The sequence below is a fragment of the Bemisia tabaci genome, chromosome 8 (assembly GCF_918797505.1).
Source record: "Bemisia tabaci chromosome 8, PGI_BMITA_v3".
Classification (NCBI taxonomy): domain Eukaryota; kingdom Metazoa; phylum Arthropoda; class Insecta; order Hemiptera; family Aleyrodidae; genus Bemisia; species Bemisia tabaci.
This window is the reverse complement of record NC_092800.1, coordinates 38,041,742-38,056,556: the sequence shown is the minus strand read 5'-3', so window position 1 is coordinate 38,056,556 and position 14,815 is coordinate 38,041,742. Positions and strand designations below refer to the sequence as shown.

At 36.4% G+C, this 14,815-nt stretch overlaps 1 protein-coding gene across 1 annotated transcript in view; it reads right to left on the bottom strand.

The window, feature by feature from the left end:
- Nucleotides 1-14,772, bottom strand: part of sp3 (phosphatidylinositide phosphatase spermathreecae) — a 32,435-nt gene extending 17,663 nt beyond the window's left edge. Inside the window, exons 1-10 of the mRNA XM_072303461.1 lie at nucleotides 14,391-14,772; nucleotides 13,041-13,231; nucleotides 11,586-11,753; nucleotides 10,811-11,068; nucleotides 10,239-10,322; nucleotides 9,524-9,749; nucleotides 8,118-8,310; nucleotides 6,407-6,578; nucleotides 5,981-6,142; nucleotides 3,132-3,202 (exon numbers count right to left, since the gene is read on the bottom strand). Coding sequence (XP_072159562.1) covers nucleotides 3,132-3,202; nucleotides 5,981-6,142; nucleotides 6,407-6,578; nucleotides 8,118-8,310; nucleotides 9,524-9,749; nucleotides 10,239-10,322; nucleotides 10,811-11,068; nucleotides 11,586-11,753; nucleotides 13,041-13,231; nucleotides 14,391-14,487 — 1,622 coding nt within the window. The 5' untranslated portion in view covers nucleotides 14,488-14,772. The remainder of the gene's footprint in view (nucleotides 1-3,131; nucleotides 3,203-5,980; nucleotides 6,143-6,406; nucleotides 6,579-8,117; nucleotides 8,311-9,523; nucleotides 9,750-10,238; nucleotides 10,323-10,810; nucleotides 11,069-11,585; nucleotides 11,754-13,040; nucleotides 13,232-14,390) is intronic.
- Between the last annotated feature and the right edge of the window lie 43 nt (nucleotides 14,773-14,815).

The window sequence follows — 14,815 nt, the reverse complement described above, 5'->3', positions numbered from 1 at the left end:
AGAGTTGTATGAGAGTAGAAGCAAGTGTGAACTCATCTATGATAGTGGAGAGAGGGTAGCTGGTGGTTAGGTCTAAGTTGGGGAACGCAAAAGAAGGGATAAGAGAAGTCGACTTTGTAGGTGACACTTGTTCACCTTGCATTAGATCCAAAGCGGCCTGAACGTAATCGTCCGAGAAATGAGATAGGAAATAACTGAATAACAAAATACTCAGTATTAGTGTTGACGTTGAGACAGACTAAAACTAACTTTCAGAAAGGATGATCAGAAGGTGCTAACTTGCAGAGATCTCTTCGCCATAAAGCCTTTCAAAAGCAGCAAGCAGAGTTCGTAAAGATTCAATGGATCAGGGATACTCGTTCATATTTTTTTTTTTTTTTTTATTTTTTATTTATAAATTCATTTTCTGAAAGTACAGCGTGAATTAAACTTCTAGGAATTTTTAACTTTTTCTTCACCCTAAATGGCAAAGAAACTCTGTTTTAAAAAATGCAAAAAATGGGACCCGTCTGAAATAATATTTTTGGCAGGCTTTGATGACGTGGGCAGGCGGGGGAAAAAGCATTTGCAAATTGGCTAAACTCAACTTCAGGCATTGCCTTGTTCTTTCAACTCCACTGCTGGCTTTTGATTAGCTTTTCCTCCGAGCCTTTGGTATAATTTTTTTCATTGTTTAAACATTGAAAAAAAAAAAAAATAAAATAAAAATTGTACGTAAGAAAAACTATACTACATCCCTGCAACAATTCCTTGTCATTTCCCCATCCAAATATTGAGCATGTTATATGACTGCCCAGGTTTACTTAATTCTATGGCTAGGAAGTCATTGATTCAAGGAAGCATGCAGGATTAAGCACCCAGAATTGGACCGCGTTTAGCAGAAAAACGCAAAGTCACATCAGCTGTTGCCAAATGTAACTGGGCAATTTAATTTTTTACACAAGAAGGTTTGTGCGGATTCCGTTGAAAATTTTAAGGATTAGCTTTGCACTATAAAGAAAATTCACTGAAATTCGCAACAAAAAAAAATTGCACAACCGTTTCCATGTAGAAAATTAAATTGCCTGATTAAATTTGGCAATAGTGGATGTGGCTTGGAGTATTTCTGCTTAATGCACTCCGATTGCCCTGCCAAAAACACCTAAGCTGTATGCACCCAAAAAAGTCTCACAAAGTAGTCGCGAAAACACCGCCACATAGTTACTGATGTACATAACATTGTGGCAACATTTTTGCGAACACTTACCAGACTTGTAGGTTGCAAAATTCCCCATTTATCCTTGCTGAAAAACTTGGTGCGTTCTTTTTGGTAAAAAGCTCAACATAGAAATAAAGCATGAACATGAAACGACAGACCTACGTATACTTGATCAATGTAAGATGTTCAGAACAAATTTCGATAATGAATCTGGTGCAACTTGTTTATGACAGTACAACTTGAAATTTCAATTTAGAGTGTTTACTTCAAAATCATGTTGGATAAGTTGGCACTTGCTTACTTTCTATTTTGCCGTCCAATAGCATTTGAAGATTGACCGAGGGCAATTTACACTGCCGTGTGCAGACAAGTAAATTGGACAACAAACTGCGCACGATGGTCGAAAGTAAACAACTGTCAATTCATCTGATGTAAGTTCAAACCTGACAGGCCGTTTAAATATTTCATGATGCACCAAGAAAGAGACAGATTTCAGCTTCAGGGTCTCCTGCAAAATTTTCTTCCCCTTTCCCCTAACTTTCCATGTTTTGGGGGAGTTGAAGAGAGATGGCCAAACGAGATATTAAAGAATGAAAGGAAAAAGAAAAATTAGAGCTCTCTTGTCCGAAAATCTTCTTAGGAAATATTTTCAGCAACCTTCAGAACCTATAATGCATAATGCAATGTTTAAACGGCCTTAGGTCTGCCTCATGCAGTACTGTTACAGCTTAGGTGCAGCTCCTAGAAATGTCTACTTCACATGCTTCATTCCTAATGATTTTTATAACACTGAGATCCAACAAAAAAAATAGGCGGTCCTACAGTGGCCCTGGGCAACCCCCAAACAATGATCAATTTTGTGTACCAGAACCATAAAAGAGGCTATGGGTAAGATGAAAAGGTCGTGAAAAATTCATAAAACAAAGCATGAAAAGTTGGCGATATTTTGACAAATAAATCCTTAAACTTTCCCGAATAATTGCTTACAGGGTTACAAATTTGGAGGACTAAACACTACGTCTTCAAAACTGCAGTCATGCTGCCAATTGAATCGGCTTGTGCAAAAACGTCTGTTATCAAATACAGGGTTTCATAATTGCAGTGGTTTCTTTTGCCCCACGACACTGAGAATAAGATCTATCTCTTTAGAAACCGTTTAATTATGCTTACAGGATTTTTTTTTAAAAATTGTTCTATATTCCTAACGTCTTAAACACATCTTTAACATCTTGTGTCTGCAAGTTACGACCAAATCATCCAATCAAATTCTGAAACACTGTATTGGACATTGGACATTTTCAAACGAGCCGATTCAATTATAGAAGTGATTTTTTGTGTGATTGGTCTTGCTGGAGAGGAACAATCCCTACAAGCCACACAGGTCAGTCGCCTTGCATCTTTTTTGAGATCCACTGCCTTGCCAAAGATAACCCGTATGGCTTTTAGGCAGGGCATGAATTAAAGAAGAACACTGTATGAGCCCACAGACGTCGCAAAATTTCCTTCGATGAAATATTAATCTCCAAGGATTTCTGGGAACATTTTTCTTTGAATTTTTCAGAGAATTTTAATCATAACTAGATACAATGTAAGGTATCTGAAAATTAAAATTTCAAGAGAAAATATTCATAGCTTTCCTCAAAAATGAACATTTTATCAGAGGAAATCTGCAAATATAGAATAAGCGCGGCAGAGTAGTATACAGGTTATGCTTACTGACACTTTTGACCACCGAGGCAAAAAGCTTTAAGAGAAAGCAGGAAGAGATTTTGTCCATGAATTCCTCTAATCTGTGAAATCTACGGAACCCGTTGGTGGTACTTCTAGTCAAAAATTATAGAAGACCATGGCAGTGTGCAAGGTCCATTTGATTTAATGAACTGCAGGAGAATTTTTATAGGAAATGAAAATAGACATCCAGTCAGTTACTCACCGATTTGCTGAGTTCATTCCGTCTTTCATGAGACCAGAAAATTTCCTCTCTCCAGTGCGAGTGTAGTCTCCCTATGGAAAGAATAAAAATAGATATAATTTGGCGGGAAAACATATGAAAGAATCTGATTCTTGTAAATAAGAACACAGCCTAAAAAATTAGTGAGCAAAGAGGACATCTTTTTGTAATAAAGAGGTTACAATTCCAAGTGCATCATAGCATTACTCAAAATGTGCTACGTCCATAAAACATTTCACGACTGTCAGAAACAGTATGAAACTGACTGACAGGGTGTTTAGGTTGGAGCAAACATCTACTGGCCTGCTGCGGGCGGTAAAGTAGGTTCGTTTACTGAAGATCTAGAAATCTGAATATCTATGCATATCTATCAAAACAGATCAAGCGATCATCAAACTTTGAACAGTAAACTCAGTTGGTTTCAGGACATTCCATCAATGATTTTTTGTCCACGCACCTGTTTTGTTCAATAGTTTATGTCTGCGCATAGAATACGCAACAATGACTTGGTCCAAGCATTGTATTTTAGTCCGTATGTAAAATTATATTGACAAAATCGAATGAGAAAATTGAGAGAGAAGGTGTTGTTAAGGTAACTCATTTTTTAAATGGAATGTTACTTTCTTCTGTTGATTCATTTTTACAAATTGTCATTGGTGAATATTTGGTTTTATTTCTATCCTTAAAATTTCCGACATTCAATATACCTTACATGTACTTTTTTTTTTAAATGAAAATATTACTTCATTTTAAAAATATTTACATTTTTAAAACGTGGCAAACATTTGTAAAACATTTTCCCAACAATGGTATCAATATTAATCTCAATGAGCCGTACTTGTGTTGAAAGTTTGAAAGAGACCATACAAAAAATAATAAAAGAAGAAAAAACCAAGAGGCACCCAATCATTGAGTATAACCCATTTGTGCATCAATTTTTTAGAATAAAATATGTCCAATTTTGAGCGTTTGGTTGTGCATACACCACACTGTAGCACAAAAGCACAAAACATAACAGAAAAAATTGAAGCTTTTTGGAAATCATTAAATTTGACATGGAATCTCCATAATATTTACAAAACACACATTATATTTTCCTTAAATACATATTTTTAATCTCATCAATTTAAATGAGAATAATCCATGCAGAGTGTGCAAACATTTCAAAAACATGAGTTGAAAAACGCTGACTCCGCGAGTTTCAATATTGGAGCAGCGTGCTGCCAGCGCGACACGCGCACTGGCGCCTACAAACCTAACAGGATACTTCACGTATTGCGCAATGCTTGAAGTATCCCCTTAGGTTTGAAGGCGCTAATGCGTGTTACGCGCTGGCCGCGTCGCAGCGTGCCGCAGCGCCTCGAGAAACTATTTCTCGACAGAGGTGTTGCACAGGTGTGCATAAAAAATTGAAGGAGCTCAAACATATTAAGAATGACAGGCTTCCTTTAAGAAAACGGAGCTTTCCTCACAAAATAAATCAAGACACTGCGGCACAAAAAGAGAGCAGTAGTCAAAAAACTCACCAAGTCCTAGCATCCGTATTTAATAATGTTTAGCATAATTTTGGTATTTCATTAGAGAAAAAAGTGACTCAATTTTGGCAGAAACATTCTTGAGTATGCTGTCAAGAAGGATTTACTTTTAATTAAGCTGAAAGCGGGTTTCTACCTGATGTAAGTGACTTTCCTTTTTATAAAAGCATCTTTCCTTCTTTACACAAGCATTATTTCCTTTAATGATTCATAAGGAAATCTTCTCAGAGGTAAATTTGAGCATGATTCTGCTTTAATCAAGTCAATTTTTCCTCTAATGAAGTTAAAAAATCATGCTAAACGTTATTGAATACAGACACTAGGACTTAGTGAGTTTTTTGACAACCGCTCTCTGATTGTTGTCGTCACTCGATTTATTTTGAGAGGGAACTTTGTGCTTTTGAAAGATGCCATCAATCATGATACATTGAGATGCTTCAATCTTGTATGATACTGTCCAATACCTCCAAGGCAAAATGGTAGCTTGAAGTGCTGCGGCACGCCGGCGCTGTCGTTAAGTTATTGTACACAGAAAAAATCTATGTGCTTTTAGCTGAGGCAAATCAGAAAGTTTATCCGGTTCAGGTATAACAAGATAGGATTTTCTTGAAAGATAATTAAGTCCTATTACACCGAAGAGGTGTAGAGAGTTTAAGTGAATTTTCCCTCATGTCATGGAATTGCCGCTCCCTCATTTTCACCAAAAATCTCAATTATATATTTATCTCCATTGGACCAAACAAACAAAAAAAAAAGCGAACCCTTATTCTTCCAAGACGGTTTATATTTTCATCCGAAAACGTCGTGAGCAATTGTCGTTTGTATTTACATGTCAACTAAAACTCTCCTGGTGAAAAAACGCAGGGACGTAAACTACTAGAAGAAACAGGTATGCGGATAAGGAATCGTTGAAGAAATGTCCTATAACCAGTCAGGTAGTCTTGAGAGACTAAGTTCTTTATAAAAAAAAGCAAAAAATAGGGCCTCATATTCATAAAAATAATACTATAAAATTAGTCTCATTTTCCTGGTACTTAATCTTGCAAAATATTCTTGAAATATTGAGATCAGGGCTGAAAAACTATTTTTCAAGAGCTACATCTGAGTATGCTTGCATTCATGACTACATACATTTTAATTTCCCCTAGCTCTACAGCAGAAAATTCAGAGGAAGCCATAAACACAAAAATATATTCAGGCGGCTTCTGTGTCGACTTCTCTGATGCAAGTACACGCGCCCATGATGAGTAAAGAATAAAATGTAAATCTTTAATATGATGCATCCTTAAAATTTACCTTCAAAGCATTTGTTCCTGCATATTGTTTGCTGATGTGATCTCCATTATTGGCCCAAATTAGCTGAAATATTGTTTTCAAGTTGTCAGGAAATGTACCCTCAGGAGACACCAAGCCCAGCTTCGTTAGTTGAGAAGTTATGACAACTTTCGCAAGGGCAGTCTAAAAATTAAATCGAACCAAAAAAACAAGAGATAAATAAATACATATGTACATATACTGCACAACAAAGTCCAGGTAAAAAATAAATTCAATCAATCCGTTTATGCTGTTTACTTTTAAAGTTATCACGAAGTTCTCAGTTTTCCTCTTCAAAGTTCAAACTTTCGGAATTCTTTCCTCCACAGGTTTTCAAAACCAATTTTTTGGATAGGAGGGGGAAGGAGGTAAGATCTGAATTGAAAATTAGGTCGAACTTGTACATACCTGAACAATATTTGTGCGATCTAGGCAATCGATACAATTAGTCCTTATGATTCCAGTTTGTGGTTTTATCAGCCCATGTTTATCCCTCCAACAATAACCAATCTGATTCAAGACTCCTTCTTTTTCCAAATGATGAATTAAGACGGTCACGTTCTCAAACTTCATGCCTCGGCTAAAACAAAGATTGAGCAGTTCTTTAATTACATAAATCAAAACGATTCATTAAATTAAATTAAAGAATCAAAAGTTTACTTTCCGCTTCTCCCACTTCAAGCGTGACATGTACGAGAATATAAGGTTTTGGCAGCTTAAAATAAGAACTGTCGGCTAAATGTAGCATTTAAAAAATTTTAACAGCCCTGAAATTTTTGATCACGGCGCATTGCAAAATTAGATGATGGTCAAGTTAAAAATCTGTCCGACTGAATATAAAATTTAGGGTAAAGTTGAGAATTGTCAAAAATCCAATAATAATTATAAAAATGAATCTAAATGAATTTTTCAAAAAACAAGAGAAGAATTCATCAGTCCGATTTGAGGGGAGAAAATTAACATTTTGCATTCAATGCGATTAAAGCATGGTTTAGGGCACTCATTTTCTTACCACTGAACCTGGAATATGAGCTAATTCTTTAAAGTATGCTGCATAAGTAATACACATTTCAAGAGGATCAACTGGTTCCAAAATGCTTCAAATTGATCAGAAATGCACTCATTTCAACATTATTACTACCTGCCAAAAGAAAAACGGCATAGGAACATTTGGCAATTGCCAAATTACTGAGAAAAGACGAATTTTCTTGAAAACTCTGGAGTTTTTCTGTTTCAATGTTTGCAATAAAGTAAATCATTTCTGAAAATTTTATCGACTTTATCAAATTTTATCCCTTTCATACTCGCCTATTGCAATGGGTCACTAAACCTTGTTTATTTTATTGAATATTCTGAAAGTACTATGTGAGGAGATAACGTGGTGATTTTTCCGCATTTTCATGGAGCCAAAATCGCGGAGAAAACCTCTTTTGAAAAATCTAAAAACTGCAAGACATTTCAAACGCACCCGAATGGCGGGAAACTGACGCGGTTGATGTACTACGGTGGTCATAACGCAATCTTCTCTCAATTTCCTCTGATGTTTGTTAAAATAAAACGTATTTCAATGTGGAGTTGTTGCTTGTTTATTACAGCTAACATATGAATGAGATTCTAGTCTTGAATTCAAAAGATATAATTTCGACTTTAGTATTGTTCTCATATACGAAGAGTAGATAGACATTTGACGGACGTCGTGGAAACCCGTGTCCGCCTCTGATTGGTGCCGGATGACATCATTCGGTGCGGCACGAAACCGGGGCGTTTTAAATTTGCGTATGAGTTGAGCGATTTGAACTGCGCATTTCTCGGTAATTGAGTTACTTGTTCGTGTTTTTAATGTTCGCATCGTGTTATACGCGTCATTTTCCTTCAGAAAACTATATTCGCAAGTCAAAATTCGTTCACGGTTTAGTGACCCATTATGACTGGACAAAAAAGGCTTAAGCCCTATCCTAGAAGAAAAGAGGAGGAGAGGACTGGAAAATCTGGGGAAAAATAATCTTAAATATTCTTAAAAATAAATTTTTTACTGAGGGAGATTTGGCCACATTCAAATGCTCATACAGCATTCCTCCTTGGCACGGTAGAATTGGACAAAAGAGCAAAATTTTATTACCAGAATTCATGGAAATCAAAAGTAACATAGGTTATGTCAGTGTTATTGAACATCATCACATGCTCTGTGTAAGCGTCGAAAATGACACTTTCTTTCCCCGTCTGTTCGACCAAGTTTATTATTGCCACTGGTCCGTATAATGCTAATTCTTCATTGAAATGTTTTTCAAATGCTTCATGTGTTTCTGCTTTAGCTGAAAAACAAATGAGTTTAAAATTAATCGTTACGATAATATTAATAAAGAACTGCTTCACATTCGATCTAATAAGAGGCCGAATTCTTCTTAATAAGATTTCACAAACTCAAATCCTGTCTCACAACTCAATGGGTCTGTTGCACACAACAGATACACGCGGCCAATGGAATAGACTTTCTGCAAGTAAAATTTTACAAAATTTACGTTCGGCATATCAAGCAAGTCTGAAATCATCTCCTTGGCACGCAGTCTGCGTAATTTATGACTGGCTTTTTCAACTTTACTGCATCTGCCAGCAGTTTTTCTTCGTGGCAGGTAGTCAAGTTTCCCCAGAGAGTGATTCGCGAAAGATACTGGAGCTCATCAGTAGGGCTCCCTTTCATGAAGAAAAGTCGTATCATCACTCACCACATGTCAATGATGTACAGAGAAAGACTCCGCATCTTATATAAAAATCCCATTATGAAAATTCCTGCTGATACTTCATTTCTATACTACAGCTGATAAACATGTGCAAACCTTTACAGGATGTCCTTCATTCAGGGAAAAAAGAATAAAATAGAATATAGACGTGTTTAAAAAAGTATAGTGATTGGTCTTTCATTTAAAAAATAAAATATAATAAGAAATTTCCGACATCACCAACTGCTGAAGATATAATGTTTTAATTATTATCACCAGTTTGAATTGAGCCAAGGACCATTTAAGGTGATTCGATGGATGCCATATTTTGTGTCAGAACGGCGTGCGATATGTATATTGCATCAATTGGTTCAATTTTTTCAGCTACTCATAATTTTTCTCCAATTTTGAGATTGCAATTCTGTTGTCAGGAGACTAAAGCACTCATTTACCAATTTTAACAAAGAAATTCAACATAATAAAGGCATGGTTTTTTTGGAGAGAAAATATTGCATTCGAGTGCAGTTTTGATATCAGTATCGAATGCGATGTTTTCTCTCTAAAAAAACCACGCCTTTAGTATGTTGAATTTCTTTGTTAAAATTGGTAAGTGAGTGCTTTAGTGTCCTGACAACAGAATTGCGATCTCAAAATTGGAGAAAAATGACAAATAGCTGAAAAATGGAACCAATTGATGCGATATATCGCATGCCGTTCTGAAACAAAATATGGCGTCCATCGAATCACCTTAACAAACAATATTTACCTACTACAAAGAGAAGCGAAGACAAATATGAATTCTACTTACTTCTATGTAACCTAGGCGGAGGTCTATATTTATAGCCGGGTTGACTCCAATACAGAGGTACGGATCCTCTTACTTGAACAAAACTAACACAATGGTGCTTATAACATACAATCTGCTCCGTTTCAACATAATTAGCACATCGCCCTGATTCGTCAAGGCCCCTTCGTTTGTAACGAGTTCCCGCTCGGAATCTGCTCCTTCGACTGATTATTGTTAATGAAAATGCCTGAGGAAGACGGAAAAGTATCAATACTTAGAGACTTAAATAGTGATGGGAGAAAGAAATTTTGAAGGAAATTACTATGTTCACTTATTTCTGCATGCATTTAGGCCCAAAATCTGTTTTTCAACAAATTCAACAAAGCTGGATTTGAAAAAGTATCTGTTGACTGTCATCATTACAAAAATGAACTAGACCACTCGTGGCTTATTTACTGAGGTGCTGAAGAGAATGTTTGTTAAAAACCCAAGTGCCAAATTTTTGTCGAAAGCTGATGAAGTTTACCCGCCTTGAAAATCTTCATCCAAATGGTGGGTTCTCTCTCCCTAGAGATGATCAAAAATAAGTAAAATAAGGCATTCTCTCCTGCACAGAATAAATCATGTGATGTATAATATTGACCTGCTGTTAGAATGACCTCAATTTCATTTCATCTATGTTTCTCTCCAAAATTTTCTCCTGTTTACATAGTGGTTTTCACTTACAAGTACTAACCTCTTTCTTACAATCTAAATGCACCGTTTCGATCTGAACGAAGCCTTGAATGATAGGAATAATCCAAGGGTCCATCTGCGGATCCTGAAAACAAGGGCAAAAATTATAGAGAATTAGATTCAAACATAATAAATATAAGTCATGATAAAATCATAAAAATTTTCGTATCAGAATATCGATGGAGTAAAATGGATATCTCGGTCTCATGGGTATTGCATAGTTGTAGGTCTCCGCTCATGTTTCATTTAAAGTTTGGTTCACTATTTTTATTCTGAACTATTGTCCTTCACATCTATGGGCTATACATATTTGTTTTCTTTAAACGTTCTTCATAAGAAATAAAATTTTAAAAAAAGTCTTTAAGTAATTTCAAAGCATACAATCTTGTATTTCATGGAAAACGTAATTTTTAGGAACTGAACAAAATTAATAGAGAATAATGAACAATTTGGAACGTTCATATTCAACCAAAAGATTTCAGAAAAATTAGTTTGGAGGAGGAAATTTTTCAAGTAGCTGCTTCAGCTAAAGTCAAGTAAGAATAATAATGATAATCAACACTGAAAACTCACATTAGTAAGTATCAAATCCTGCAGCATGTGTTTATTCCAGAAAAACCGATCATCCACAAGCCTCCAGCTGAATGCGTTTGGTTCTCGATCAGAATTGTAATACTGTTTCTGGACTGAGTTAGTGAGATCACCCCCATTTGGGCAATAATAGAATGAATCGGTGCCCGTGAAAATTCTGAACAGTTCATCTACAATTCGCTTCTCAAATTTTTCTTTTTCTTTGGTTTCTTTTCGGAGGGAAAACCCAGTTTTGGAACTCTAAAAGTAATACAAAGAATATGTCTTAATATTAGGGAATTCAGAACAAAAAAGTAGGGAAATAAAATTCAAAATAGACAAAAAACATGGGGGTAAACAGAGGGATAAATTGATTTACCAGTAAAAAGTCTCATCGTTTGCAAACTTTGAACTCTCCTTGGTTTTTATTTTACCACAGCAAATTGGAAGGCTCTTTTGATCTCTTTTTTCATCAAGGTGTTTGAGATTGATGTTTGACAAATATAAAAGTAAGAGAATTCTTGAACTGAATTGATATAACGTTTCATTCATTTAATTGAGGAATACAATAAATTCATAGTTTATCTCTAATGATACCTGGTTCATGGAGAAGGAAAAACAATACAGAAGGTACTTTAGATTCAGCTTAACTTTATAAGTAGATTCGCTTGAGAGACATTTTTCTTTCATCATACTCTACTAGAATAGATTTTTATTTTGCGTGCAATTCGAATCCCATGATTAAAAATCTTTGATTAGAAGAGATCAGGTGACTGACCGATTGCATGAATCCATGCTGTGTTGATGATGTTTTGATGGATGAAGTGGCTGATTTTATGGAGCCCCATGTTTTGGCGATTGCTGCTTTTTGGCTACTTGCGGCTAAAAGATCCAACTGTTGCTTGTGGTGCTTTCTACATGGTTTCAGTCCAATATCATTTACACCCTGTGAATTATATGAAAGTTGCTACATAAAACAAAAGAAAACAACAGAGCAATAAAGGTATAACACTTAAGGCTTGCAAGTCCACTGCTAAAGGCGTCAATCCAAGACGGTATTACAGTATGTCAAAGGAAATCCCATTGAATTCTTTCTTCGGTGCCATCCCTCACTGACTTACCTGACAAACTTGCGCACCTGGTGTGCTATACCTTAAAATGGCTCTAAGAGAGAAAAGACATGCAATCTGTTGGATGAGAAAGGAGAGCTATCAAAAATAAGAAAAGTTTTGAAGAATTATGTTTAATCGCCCTCTAAACTCTCCTTGCCAACAGCTGCTCAGCCTTCCTGCTATCTCTTATCATTTTATCCATCTTTCACAACCTTATTGTGGCTCAAGATTTTCTTCCAGCTAACACTTAGAACAGCAAACACAGGGACACGAGCAATGCCAAAGTTTGTCTTTCCGTTACGATGCATCATGTCAAGTTCTCATATATATAGAGCCGCTTTTATAGCACTCTCTGGCACTTTGCAACGCCTAGCCGCCAAAGTCCCCTATCCTCCCAAAGCCCTTCAGGGAGTTGACACCCCTTATTTTTTTCTTAAACCCCCTGTCGCCACCCTTTCACAGGGCGTCCCCTTCGTCTCCTCCCAGGAGGAACCCTATCCAGCATCTTCTTCGGCAGCCCTTCGTCCGTCATTCTATTGACATGACCATGAGTTGGACCGCGTTAAACAGAAAGGAACCAAGCCACATCAGCTATTGCCAAAGTTAATCGGCTAATTTAAATTTTTATATGAAAACAGTTGTACGGATTTTCGTGCAAATTTCAGTGAAGTTTCTCCATAGTACAAGGCAAATTCCTTAACAATGTCAAAGGAATCCGCACAAACGTTTTCTTGTAAAAAATTAAACTGCCCAGTTAAAATTGGCAATAGCTGATGTGGCTTGGTTCCTTTCTGTTAAACGTGGTCCAGTTCTCATCTATTCAAATACTTAATGCCCTCCCATGGGAGATTGAAATTCGCTTTCAAGACAAAAAATTGACTATGTTCCTGAACAGCCTCCATAAATTTCTTCTTTCTAAAGCCCTTTACTCTGTTAATGCGCTATTGGAGGGCTCCAACAAAGTCTCCTCCATGACATGCTTTTTACCTACAATTCTTTGGTCATATCATTTTGATTTTTCAATTTTTGTTTTCCTCTTGTGCTGCTTTGTACCACAACCCCACAAGACTTTTAAGTAAGAAAAAAAAACAATTTTTATCTTTGGTAATATGTAGATGTACCTGAGCAGTAGGCTGGAGTATTGCAATGGAGGTGATGGCATTGACGACATGCCCTGATGGTAAAGTACCAACAGTTGCGCACTCTTTGATCAATAAGAGTCTATCATCACAGTCAGCCAGCCGAATTCGCCCGATGAGGCCATAGAATATGCCGAGACATTCCGGATCTTGACCATTGGCTAGCTCCCATCCTTTGGAAAAAAGAAATATAAGCATACATTATAAAGACAAAACCATACTGTAAGAATTAGTCTTATTGAATCAACGGAAGGAAGCGAAAAACATCCCTTGTGCTGGAAACAATTTTTCAATGGAGAAAAGTTCTACTTCATGGTCACTCAGCGTTACATAGTGGTGACCAAGGTAGTTGTCTTCGGCTGAAAATTTCTGAGGAGAAAGAAAGGGGTATGTGAATTTTTATTTTCTTTTGTGAGTAACAACTAAGTATGCGGGTAAAATTAAACGAAAAGGAGGTTAAACATGCTGAGAAACTGACATAATCTTCTGAAAGTATTGACACTCTCGCCCCTGTCCTTATTTGATTTCTTCTGTCTCAACAATCGGGTTGGTGGCAAAAAAGTCAACCTTGGACATGGCAGAGAATGCTTCTTTGTACTGTGTATTCATCTGTATCAGGATGAATAACATTCCTAGACAAGAGAGTAAAATATTAAAAGGCATACTTAGAACACGAAATAATTTCCTAAACATTTCTATTATCCCTTGAAGATGATAATTGTGGTGTCAGGAGTAAGTAAAACGGTTCATCTATGCGGGTAATTTCAGTGTTTCTCTGTAGGTTTAAGGCTCCCTGTTAGAGTTGCAACCCATGGAAAAGATGCTTATTAAAGAATTTATGCCAAATCTACTACACAAAAAGTTTTGCAATTTTTTTGGTGAAGATTAAATAATCTTTTTACGGCTGCTGTGACCGCAATAAAAGCAATCTCCTGAAAATTTCTTAGCGATGGAGTGTAAGCAGATGCAGAGTTCGTTACTTATACCATAAAACTGATACGTCTGATACTTAGATATTTATTTACTTAATCGAAAGGGAACAAAGGCTAAAATAGCTGCATGAGGAACTGCAAGACTTCGAGTTTCAGCATACTTAACCCCTCCTTTCTATCCGTGATAAAACAACAACGCACGACCCACACAGAACAACAGAGAACCTTGGACCGCAGAAATTTCTGTGTACTACGATCGATCCTCAGAAATTTGGTATATAACACACATTTTAGAACTGGTAGAAATGTGGGAATGGTGGATTTGGAGGTAACATATTTGAGCGGACCAGTGCCCCTTGGTTGCGCTGGTAAGAGACTTCAATAATGATAGGAGTTTTACCTGGCTTGGCTTCAAACGCCCCAGTTTTGCGGTCACACCAAAGACTGTGTTCTCCGTTTAACAAGACGTAATATTGATGGGTTTTAAGCAGTTCCATCTAGTTAATTGTGATCACGTCATTCCTTCCTTCTCTTATCACAAAGGGTTGGACGCGAACATACGGAAATGAAATGATGGTTGTTAAGGAACTACTTGAGGCAACGATGCATGGGTAATAAATTCACTTCTAGAGAGGTTATCGGGGAATAATTTCTAAAATATATGATGACATTTGCGTTTTTTCCGATCGAATTTTCTGTGGCAAAAATAAATAGGAGAACAACTACACAAACAAACAAACCACAATCATAGACTAAATGACTACCACATAGGTCTTCACCCCATACACCAACTGTGGTTTAAATTTTCTTAGATTATGGTGAAAT